A 12,468-nucleotide genomic window follows, 5' to 3' on the forward strand; every position below is an offset into this window, starting at 1 on the left:
TGTATTGTAGGAAATGTTCAGGAGACTCTATACAGTGATTATATGCAAAGAAATCAAGGGGCACTGTGTATTTGCAATTGCTGCTGGTGTTTTACTCCGCCCACCCCATTGGCCACAATGCAACTCAATGGATATGAAATATATATTGCTCTATAAATAAAAATCTGTTCTATATGCCGCAGTGAATGAATGGTAGGAAATGTTCAGGAGACTCTATACAGTGATTATATGCAAAGAAATCAAGGGGCATTGTGTATTTGCAATTGTTGCTGGTGTTTTACTCCACCCATAAGTGATTATCACCACTTGGTGATACCTAACAATTCAGCCAATGATCTAATGTAGTTGTCAATGACATATATAAACTGGTCATTAGCCTGTTGTACCACCTTCAGAGATGTAGGTGAGTCCAAAAGACCATTTACAGTTTTATACCTTTTAGATTAGCAAAATAAGTCAAATCATAACCAATCCCCCTGCTCAAGAAAGCACATGCACAGGCCGTCTGAAGTTTGCCAATGAACATCTGAATGATTCAGAGGAGAACTGGGTGAATGCGTTGTGATCAGATGAGACCAAAATCGAGCTCTTTGGCATCAACTCAACTTGCTGTGTTTGGAGGAGGAGGAATGTTGCCTATGACCCCAAGAACACCATCCCCACCGTCAAACATGGAGGTGGAAACATTATGTTTTGGGGGTGTTTTTCAAAGTATCCTTGATCAGGGTAGCCATAATTGGCGTCTCAAAATCATTGCTCTAATGAATCTTTTCGGCCACTGCTCATAGGGCCCGGAAGGCCCTGGACATCTTGCCATCCGTAAGTTACATCCAGATCCCATGCTTGGGTTTTATACTCCAGGGCCAGTAGTTCTTGGTAATTGCCAGGGAGATGGATGGGCTGGCATCAAGGTTGTTACTAGGAATGATCAGACATACTATGACTGGGACGAGGCCTCTGGGTAACACCTCCCCACGAACATCTGCCATCAGATGTGAAACTCTTGCTCCAGGAGTGGACATGAAGCCAAAAGCCATGGTAGATCGACCAGTGGAATCAGCCTGATTTGGCATGGGGACAATGTTATCTACTAAGGCACAGAGATGAGAATTACCAATGACCAGGGCAAACTATAAGGAAAGAAAGTTAGAGATTTATCCCAATAATTACGTTTTATATTTTGTTTTGTTTCTTAGAGGAAGTTAGCACTCAGACCAACTCAACTGTACTCAGATGGTATCCCCGGTCAAAATAAGTCAGTAATGTGAGAATGAAGACCTGGGTTTTGGCCCTACGCGACCAACATTCAGGGCAGACATATGCTATAAATTTGTTAACATAGAGATGTCCATGGTGCTTTAAAGACCTCTCTGGGAATATTGCTATGAATACTTTTTAAGAGTTTTATTGTAAATAATCTAAATAAGCCAATAAGGAGAAGCTGTGTGTATTGATTTTCTGCCTCTACATTTGGCTATAAAAATCATTCAATCAATCAGAATTTTGCTCAGGCAAATGAAATTAACAACATATGCATACCAACATGAATCAAACAGCAAAACCAACAAATTGAGAAGAAATTGCCAACCTGATGAAGAAACCTCTTAAAAATATTTAACAGTGATTCAGTACAAATGTAAGCTGATCCAAGCTGAGTCCAAACAAGGACTGTCTGCAAATGGGGTTGGTCCTACTAACCTGGTTATATATTACAGGCCTATCAAATGAGAGATTTGTGAACGAGATGCTACCTGGCAACTGAAAGGACGATTGGGATAACTATAGCACAAGTTCATTTAATTGTCACTGGGCAACACAGACTTTCAACTACATACAAAGATTTTCTATGGGGTTGAGATCTGGTGACTGGCTAGGCCACACCAGGACCTTGAAATGCTTCTTACGAAACCACTCCTTCGTTGCCCGGGCAGTGTGTTTGGGATCATTGTCATGCTGAAAGACCCAGCCATGTTTCATCTTCAATGCCCTTGCTGATGGAAGGAAGTTTTCACTCAAAATCTCATGATACATGGCCCCATTCAGGGGGACACGTCTGGTACTGCAGGATTTGAGTCCCTGGCGGCGTAGTGTGTTACTGATGGTAGCCTTTGTGACTTTGGTCCCAGCTCTCTGCAGGTCATTCACTAGGTCCCACCGTGTGGTTCTGGGATTTTTGCTCACCGTCCTTGTGATCATTTTGACCCCACGGGGTGAGATCTTGCATGGAGCCCCAGATCGAGGGAGATTATCAGTCGTCTTGTATGTCTTCCATTTTCTTATAATTGCTCCCACAGTTGATTTCCTCATACCAAGCTGCATACCTATTGCAGATTCAGTCTTCCCACCCTGGTGCAGGTCTACAATTTTGTTTCTGGTGTCCTTTGACAGCTCTATGGTCTTGGCCATAGTGGAGTTTGGAGTGTGTCTGTTTGAGGTTGTGGACAGGTGTCTTTTATACGGATAACAAGTTCAAACAGGTGCCAGAAATCTTGCTTGTTTTAGGTGACCAAATACTTATTTTACAGAGGAATTTACCAATAAATTCATTAAAAATCCTACAATGTAATTTTCTGATTTTCTTTTTCTCATTCTGTCTCTCATAGTTGAAGTGTACCTATGATGTAAATTACAGGCCTCTCTTATCTTTCTAAGTGGGAGAACTTGCACAATTGGTGGCTGACTAAATACCGTTTTGCCCCACTGTGATTACATGTTGGTGTTTTCAGTAGTAAAGACATTTGGTACTGTTCTGATGGAGCTAAAAACTGGAACAACAACAACATTTCTTACAGAGAAAGTATGCAAACATACCCTTTCTTTTCAGTATCACATTCACACATTAAACATTAATTTGATATTTTTTAAATCCTACATCTACATCTCTAAAGGTGATACAGCAGGCTAATGGCCAGTTACTATAAGTAATTGACAACTACATTAGATCATTGGCTGAATTGTTAAGTAATCACCAAGTGGTGATAATTACCTCCATTAACAAAAGGAATAATGGATCAAAAGGCTATTCAGCAATTTGGAATGTGGCCAATGGTATGGGTGGAGTAAAATGCCAGCAACAATTGCAAATACACAGTGCCCCTTGATTTCTTTGCATATTATCAATCTATAGAGTCTCCTGAACATTTCCTACAATTAATTCACTGCGGCATATAGAACAGATTTTTATTTATAGAGCAATATATATTTCATATCCATTGAGTTGCATTGTGGCCAATGGGATGGGCGGAGTAAAACACCAGCAACAATTGCAAATACACAGTGCCCCTTGATTTCTTTGCATATAATTACTCTATCCACACTCCTGAACATTTCCTACAAATAATTCACTGCGGCATATAGAACAGATTTTTATTTATAGAGCAATATATATTTCATATCCATTGAGTTGCATTGTGGCCAATGGGATGGGCGGAGTAAAACACCAGCAACAATTGCAAATACACAGTGCCCCTTGATTTCTTTGCATATAATTACTCTATCCACACTCCTGAACATTTCCTACAAAACATTCACCGTGGCGTATAGAAAAGTTTTTTTTTAATAGGCCAATATATATTTCATATCCATTGAGTTGCATTGTGGCCAATGGGATGGGCGGAGTAAAACACCAGCAACAATTGCAAATACACAGTGCCCCTTGATTTCTTTGCATATAATTACTCTATCCACACTCCTGAACATTTCCTACAAAACATTCACTGCGGCGTATAGAACAGTTTTTTTTTATAGGCCAATATATATTTCATATGCATTGAGTTACATTATGGCCAATGGGGTGGGTGGAGTAAAACACCAACAACAATTGCAAATCGTTTTGCATATAATCAATCTATAGAGTCTCCTGAACATTTCCTACAATACATTCACTGCGGCGCATAGAATCGTTTTTTCTGTACACGGCAATATGTATTTCATATCCATTGAGTTGCATGGGATGGGTGGAGTAAAATGGCAGCGTATAGAATCGTTTTTTCTGTATGAGTATATTTCATATCCATTATGTATTTCATATCCATTAAGTTACATTGTGGAAAAAGAGGGTGTGGAAATATTGTGTTGCTTGATGTAGCACACCGTTCCCCGTGATTAGACAGGTTTGTCTTACTCTACACATTCTCCTGGACATTTCCTACATTGCTTTCTCTGTGGAATATTAAATAGTTTTTGAGCTATGAGGCAATCTGCATTCCATATTCTGTCATTGGCATTGTCTGAATTTTACGTGTTTAACACCCACTTTTAAAATCTTTAAATATGTCTTAAATATGATCATATTCGAATTGTTGTCAATGTTTTGAGAGGTACATGTTTTCAAACTATTATTAAACTTGTTTTTTTCATTACTTTATAGCTATTAGCTAGCCATCTAGAGCAATCTCAAATTTAATGTGTTAAATGTAGTGTAACGACCCTGTTAACCTGCTGTTTGTTTGGATGTTAGCTAACGTATGGAACTAGATTCAAGATCTGTGGAGTTTCGACCAATTGATTTAAAACGCAGAAGTAAACAGACACCACATCTCTACACACGTATCACATGCAACAACACTCGCTGTTTAAAGAGCGTAGTGGTTAAAGACACAGTCTGCCACATATGAAACCGTAGATCGAATACAGCCAGGGGTAACAACATTCAACTCTTCTAATCACAGGCTGGGAAAATTGTGGGCTGGTTCCTTTTCTTGTTTTTAATAGATTTAGAAAGCAAAGCCCTGTACTTACCCAACGTCACATTTGGTATGAACTATGGCACCAAATTCAATCCCGTCAGGAAATTCAAAATGCCCGTTCAGAATTTCTCCTGGGGAGCCACACGACCTTACTGAAATAAAATAAAAAAAACAGAAAACCAGTCACACTTTCATGGACGCAGAACATCAAGTGTAGTGTGAAATACAGAGCTGTTTTATGCCAACATTCCAATCCATATCCAAATACCAAGAAGGCATATAACGTAATGTGACAGAGTGGCAAGTAGTCAAATTTTAAAACAAACAGGCCCGGATTCTAGGTTCTGATTCAACATATTTCAACTGTTCAGAGATTTATGGATGGGAATAAAAACAGATTGAAGCAAATTCAGACACACCTGCACTTTTGTTGAATATATCACAATATGTTGTCTCCCTAACTTTTGGAATGTGGCAAAAAATTGTGTTTTTGTTCCGTTAAGGTTACAATTTTAAGTGAGAAAATAAAGACACAATTATAGATATTCAGAAGCTAGCTGCCAGGTTGTAGGTTGAATTCCCACAAGAGCCAAAAAGAAAACGTAATGTTAAAAATAGTTCCATAAAGTATTCTTTAAAAAAAAGTATACATATTTTAGATGGGAAGAAATATTATGGATGTACAGTTGTGCTCATATGTATGCATACCCGGGCAGAAATTGTGAAATTTTGGCATTGATTTTTAAAATATGACAGATCATGCAAAAAAAGCCATATATTATCACATAGTTGTTTGGCTATGATAAGAGAAATTATAATGATAACAGAAATCACCCAAATGGCCCTGATAAAAAGTTTACATAACCTTAAATGTTTGGCCTTGTTACAGACATACAAGTTGATACACACAGATGAAAATTGCAATTAAAGGTGGCTTTTTAAATGTCAATTAGTGTCTCTGTATAAATAGTCAATGAGTTTGTTAGCTCTCGCATGGATGCACTGAGCAGGCTAGATACTGAGCCATGGGGAGCAGAAAAGAACTGTCAAAAGACCTGCGTAACAAGGTAATGGAACTTTATACAGATGGAAAAGGATATAGAAAGATATCCAAAGCCTTGCAAATGCCAGTCAGTACTGTTAAATCACTTATTAGGAAGTGGAAAATTCATGGATCTCTTGATACCAAGCCAAGGTCAGGTAGGCCAAGAAAGATTTCAGCCAAAACTGCCAGAAGAATTATTCGGGATACAAAGAAAAACCCACAGGTAACCTCAAGAGAAATACAGGCTGCTCTGGAAAAAGGTGGTGTGGTTGTTTCAAGGAGCACAATCTGACGATACTTGAAGAAAAATTTGCTGCATGGTCGAGTTGCCACGAAGAAGCCTTTACTGCGCCAATGCCACAAACAAGTCCTGTTACAATATGCCAAACATCCCCTTGACACGCCTCACAGCAACTGGCACACTGTAATTTGGAGTGATGAGACAAAAATAGAGCTTCATGGTAACAACCATAAGCACTATGTTTGGAGAGGGGTCAACAAGACCTATAGTGAACAGAATACCATCCCCAATGTGAAGCATTGTGGTGGCTCACTGATGTTCTGGGAGAATGTGAGGTCTAAAGGGACAGGGAATCTTGTGAAAATTGATGGCAAGATGAATGCAGCATGTTATCAGAAAATATTGGCAGACAATTTGCATTCTTCTGCACGAAAGCTGCGCATGAGACGCTCTAGGACTTTCCAGCACGACAATGACCCTAAGCACAAGGCCAAGTTGACCCTCCAGTGGTTACAGCAGAAAAGGGTGAAGGTTCTGGAGTGGCCATTACAGTCTCCTGACCTTAATATCATGTAGCCACTTTGGGGAGATCTCAAACATGCGGTTCATGCAAGACAAACAAAGACTTTGCATGACCTGGAGGCATTTTGCCAAGATCAATGGGCATCTATACCACCTGCAAGAATCCAGGGTCTAAATATTACAAAAGACTGCACGCTGTCATTGATGTTAAAGGGGGCAACACACAGTATTAAGAACTAAGTGTATGAAGACTTTTGAACAGGGGTCAGATAAATTTTTTTCTTTGTTGCCATGTTGGTTTTATGATTGTGCTATTCTGTTATAACCTACAGTTAAATGTGAATCCCATAAGAAATAAGACATGTTTTACCTGCTTCTTTACAAATGGTACATATATTACCAACTCTCCAAGAATATGCAAACTTGAGCACAACTGTATATCTATATCTGCATCTGTATCAATTTGTGAGCAGTGGGTAGCTAAAATCCTGAGAAACATTACCTGACAGTTTAGCAAAGAAATTATAAATTCACAAATACTGGAATTACTTTTGCATTCCATTTTCACTTCACTCCACACGCCATCTGTACAGGTGATCAATCTAGACCCTCCTGCAGAGACATATCCAGTGGAACACACAAAAGACACTTGTTCGCCATTTGTAAATGTATCTCGATTAATGAAGGAATCAGACAAAACCATGTTGGGCCCTCCTGTTGGTCTGGAGCAGTCCTGAGCTGAAAAATGGGAAGAGAAAATAGACATTACATTAATAACCAAGGCAGACACACACAGAAACACATTACAATAAAAAAAGTTATTGTACAGACAAGTAGTCAGTTGTGGCAAACTGAGAATGCAAAAGCAGATGTTTATTATATACACTGCTCAAAGAAATTAAGTGCACACCTTTATCACACATCAGGTCTTAATGAAGGAAATATTTAAGATCAAAATCTTTACTGTACATTGCGTAATTCGTTGAGAACAAAATGACATAACGGTCAATATAAGCAAAAATCATCCACCGATTGAGGGCTGGATTCAAACACGCACCAAAAATCAAAGTAAACAATTGAAATAGCAACTCATAATGTGACTCAGTAGTGTGTATGGCCAACAAGTGCCTGTATGCACTCCCAACAACGCCTGGTCATGCTCCTGATGAGATGGCGGATGGTGTCCTGGGGCATCTCCTCCCAGACCTGGATCAGGGCATCAGTGAGCTCCTGGATATCTGTGGCCCTACTTGGTGGGAGTCAGATGCTCCGATACATAATATCCCAGAGGTTCTCAATTGGATTCAGGTCTGGGGAACGTGAGGTCCAGTCAATGGCATCAATGCCTTCGTCATCCAGGAACAGCCTACACACACTGGCCACATAAGGCAGGGAATTTTCCTGCACCCAGAGGAACCGAGGGCCCACCACACGAGTGTAAGATCTGACAATGGGTCTGAGGATTTAATCCCGGTTCCTAAAAGCAGTCAAGATACTGTTAGCACATGGAGGTCTGTGCAAGCCACCGAGGATATGCCTCCCCAGACCATCACTGACCCACCACCAAAATGGTCATGATGGATGATGTTGCAGGTAGCATAACGTTCCTCATGGATGCTCCAGACTCTTTCACGTGTGCTCAGTGTGAACCTGCTCTCATCTGTGAAGAGAATGGGGCACCAATGGCGGACCTGCCAATTCTGGTGCTCTCTGGCGAATATAACAATCAAGCTGCACAGTGCTGGGCTTTGAACACAGGTCCCACTAGAGGATGTCGGGCCCTCATGCCACCTGCATGGAGTCTGTTTCTGACAGTTTGGTCAGAAAAACACCCACCGGTAGCCAGCTTGCGGTCATTTTGTAGGGCTTTGACAGTGCTCCTCCTGTAGCTCCCCACACAAAGGACCAGATACCGGTCCTGCTGCTGGGTTGATGCTTCTACTGCACTGTCCTGCTCTCCTTGTGTAATGGCCTGACTCCTGGTATCTCTTCCATGCTCTTTAGAATGACTGGGAGATACAGCAAACCTTCTGGAGAAGCAGGACTACCTGTGCAACCTGAATGGGCTCATGCTACCAGTAGTGACAACGATACTAGAACAGTACAAAAATATAGAAGAATCCGTCAGGAAGGATAAGGAGAGAGCAATTGTCTGTGGCCACCACCTGCAAAACCATTTCCTCTTTGGGGGTTGTCTTGCTGTTGCCTCTCCAGTGCACCTGGTGTCACTTTCATTTGCACCAAAACAGGTGACATTGATTCACAATTGCTTGTTTCCTAACTGGACATACTGATATCCCTGAAGTTCAACTGACTTGGTGTAATACTGTGATTTGTGCCGTAATTTTTTTTTGAGCAGTGTATATAACCAGACCACTTCACTTTCTCCACATTTGTCATGTTATAGACTGGATTTATAATAGATCACCTCTTTTACATGAATCTACACACAATACCAGACAATAGACCAATTGATTGAGAGATGCTCAATGGGATTCAGAAGTCCATGCGTTGACTGGGCCACTCAAGGATATTCACAGACTTGTCCCAAAGCCACTCCAATAGAGCACTGTTCTGGTTTATTGAGTTTAGATTGCAAAAAGTATCCATTATAAATTAAGTAAATAAGGCAAAATGAGGAGAAAGTGAAGAGCTCAGATAAAAAAAATATTTTTGGGATATTCATCTAACAAGAGGATCCGTGGGTTAGGAGTGGTTGTAGCCCACATGTGATTGTATTTGCAAAACACATGGATTGATGCAATTAATAATACCATCCTGCCAGGTAAGCAAGGACAACTTATGCTTAAGATTGAATCTACCAAAAGACTGTAATTAGCATAGTCCATCAACATATCAGTGTATCCTTACTGCTTAGCCATGTTTTCACAAGAGTTAACTGCATCATAATAAACAAATGAACATAAGGGTTAGGGTTACCTTGAATACTGAGAACCAAGGCCAGCTGGATCATCCATATCTTCAAAGTACCACAACAGACCTTAAAGGCCTGCATGACGTCTTTATCAGTAACAAACAGTATTTCCTGGATTGGTTGGATTGCCTGTCCTGTACTCTGTACTGTTCGGTGTCCTTGGATATCCACCTAAGAGGATGACCTTCTCTTAATATCCAATTGTTGATACCACATGTTGACAAAGAAATACACGTCGCTAATCACACAAAACAAGGTTTACCTGGCCATGGGTGGTAACATAGATAACATTATTACCTTGAAAATAACGGACGACGCAACCAGGCGTCGGGTTGTGTTATTAACTAATACGTTTTGGTTCCTACAGTACAGTACAGACGCTACCCAGGTGGACCATTCGTTAGTCCCGACACTATTATACAATCAACATTATGGCCAGTGGCCTCTTAGTTTTACATCATGTTAAGGTGTCCGGGAAACTGTCCGTACATCACGAATTATTGTTCATTCTATAGGTAATTAGTTTTTAGAAAATGTATTCAGAACAACAGTGCTATTTAAGATAGCTAGACATCTGACATAAATTAACGTTACTGAACTCTGGAACCTGAACAGTAAACATAAAGCCAGAAAGGTTAGCTACTGTAGTTAGCTTAAGTATACCGTTGGCTATTAAAGCTAAATCTGCTAGCTGGCGTAACACGCCAGAATTAGTTATCAATATAAAATAAATATCAGATTCAAAAATACCGTATTGTTGAAATGGTCTGTACACCTTCCTCGACTCGACAGCAATTCTGTTAGCTAGCACGTACGTCGACGTTTGTCACTCCCTTCCGGTCGTGGCTGTACTGTTACTAACAGGAACTGAAGTGTCTAAAAACAAGGCATTTCGCCAGCGGATGGGTGTGGCTTGTTCTCGGTACAGTAATCTTTGAAGCGGGCTCCTTTGGTCTAAGGAAATGTGACATTCAAATCATCCATGTCTGACGTTTACAATTTTCTGAATATTACATTCAGATTTATTCTGCCAAACTCCTTGCTCACGTTAACATTTCAAAGTTTTACCTGAACTACATTCTTAATCCATCTAATGGGTATTGTACACATTCTTCAAGTTAAGTGCAATTAAATAATTGAAAGACAACTAAAATTAGAAGTAGGCTTTCTGGCCACCAGCACATATCGGCTATGTTTTCAATAATTCTACAGAAATTATGTTGTGTCAATAAAAACTATACGTTTGTTGTATTATTTATAAAATGTCTCTGCACAACCTCCCGATAACCCCATGGAAAATGTCTCCCTTCGACGTGATTTAAGGCTCCGCCCTCGGGCGAAATGGTGTGTTTTGGTTAGACCGTTTACGATGACGACGACGGTATAATTAAAATTCGTACGTCATCTTCCTCTCGGACGCCGCAACCACACCTACTATTTCCCGTTACTCGTTTCTAATATTACCTCATTGGGTCAGGCAGTAATACATTCCTTTCTATAATAGGCTTAGCTTGCTCTGTCAGAGAAAGGGCGCTCTTCGATTCATAGAAATATATACAATGGGTTGATAGAGCAATAGTGGCATCGAGCATGTGAGCTTTATGAGTCAGACCCTTTCATAATTTCCTGCCAAGCCTTTTAGCCCTGACACAGTATTCTCACAAATATGTGGGTATGGTATTCATATCCTGTATGAATGTTTCTAAGCAGTAAGATACTATATACACTCTGGTATTTTAATGGGTAACAGTATCACTTCCTCATGGATAGTTTTACTCTAACCAAAAATGTTAATGGAAACGTTAGACCAAAAATATTACTTACAGAATATTTTATCCACAATAGCCTACATATACACCGATAAGCCATAACATTATGACCACCTGCCTAATATTGTTTTATATTGCTGCCAAAACAGCCCTGACCCAACAAGGCATGGACTCCACTAGACCTCTGAAGGTGTGCTGTGGTATCTGTGCTGTGGTAACAAGATGTTAGCAGCAGATCCTTTAAGTCCTGTAAGTTGCGACGTGGGGCCTCCAAGGATCGGACATGTTTGTCCAGCACATCCCAAAGGTGCTCAATTGGATGGAGATCAGGGGAATTTGGAGGCCAAGTCAACACCTTGGACTCATCGCTGTGTTCCTCAAACCATTCCTGAACCATTTTTGCTTTGAGGCAGGGCACAATATCCTGCTGAAAGAGGCCAATACCATCAGGGAATACTGTTCCCATGAAAGGGTGCACATGGACTGCAACAATGCTCAGGTAGGTGGTATGTGTTAAAGCAACATCCACATGAATGGCAGGACCCAAGGATTGCCAGCAGAACATTGCCCAAAGCATTACACTGCCTCCGCTGGCTTGCCTTCTTCCCATAGTGCATCCTGGTGCCATGTGTTCCCCAGGTAAGCGGTGCTCACGCACTGCTATGGAGCCCCATACGCAACAAACTGTGATGTACTGTGTGTTCTGACACCTTTCTATCAGTACCAGCATTAACTTTTTCAGCAATTTGAGCTACAGTAGCTCGTCTGTTGGATTGGACCACACGGGCCAGTCTTCGCTCCCCTGTTCACTGCTTTGGTTCACTGCTTTTCCTTCCTTGGACCACTTTTGGTAGGTACTGACCACTGCAGACTCGGAACACCCCACAAGGGGCTGCAGTTTTGGAGATGCTCTGACCCAGTCATCTAGCCATCACAATTTGGCCTTTGTCAAGGTTGCTCAGATCTTTACGCTCGGCCAATTTTCCTGCTTCTAACATATTTAACTTTTTTGGAGAAAAAAATTCACTTGCTGCCTAATATATCCCAACCACTGACAGGAGCCATGATAACAGGGTTATCAGTATTATTCACTTCACCTGTCAGTGGTCATAATGTTATGGCTGATCAGTGTAGATATTACATTTTTTGGTAAAATGTTTTAATAAGGTAACATTTGTACATTTGTAAATGGTTTAAAGATGATTGAATCATTTCACAGTCCATTATAAGTCATTTACAAATAAAGATATAATATTCGTAAAAATACA

General features: G+C 40.5%; 1 protein-coding gene across 10 annotated transcripts in view; it reads right to left on the reverse strand.

Annotated features, from left to right (window-relative positions):
* Nucleotides 1-12,468, reverse strand: part of LOC114828773 (complement receptor type 1-like) — a 99,966-nt gene that overhangs the window by 39,199 nt on the left and 48,299 nt on the right. For 9 of the 10 annotated variants that reach the window (XM_034295816.1, XM_034295818.1, XM_034295817.1 and 6 more), the window contains one exon: nt 4,741-4,840. The exons of the other annotated variant lie outside the window; for it this stretch is intronic. In XM_034295816.1, the coding sequence (XP_034151707.1) occupies nt 4,741-4,840 (100 nt within the window). The remainder of the gene's footprint in view (nt 1-4,740; nt 4,841-12,468) is intronic. 10 annotated transcript variants of the gene reach the window in all.

Source organism: Esox lucius, chromosome 12 (genome assembly GCF_011004845.1).
Source record: "Esox lucius isolate fEsoLuc1 chromosome 12, fEsoLuc1.pri, whole genome shotgun sequence".
NCBI classification, from domain to species: Eukaryota; Metazoa; Chordata; class Actinopteri; order Esociformes; family Esocidae; genus Esox; species Esox lucius.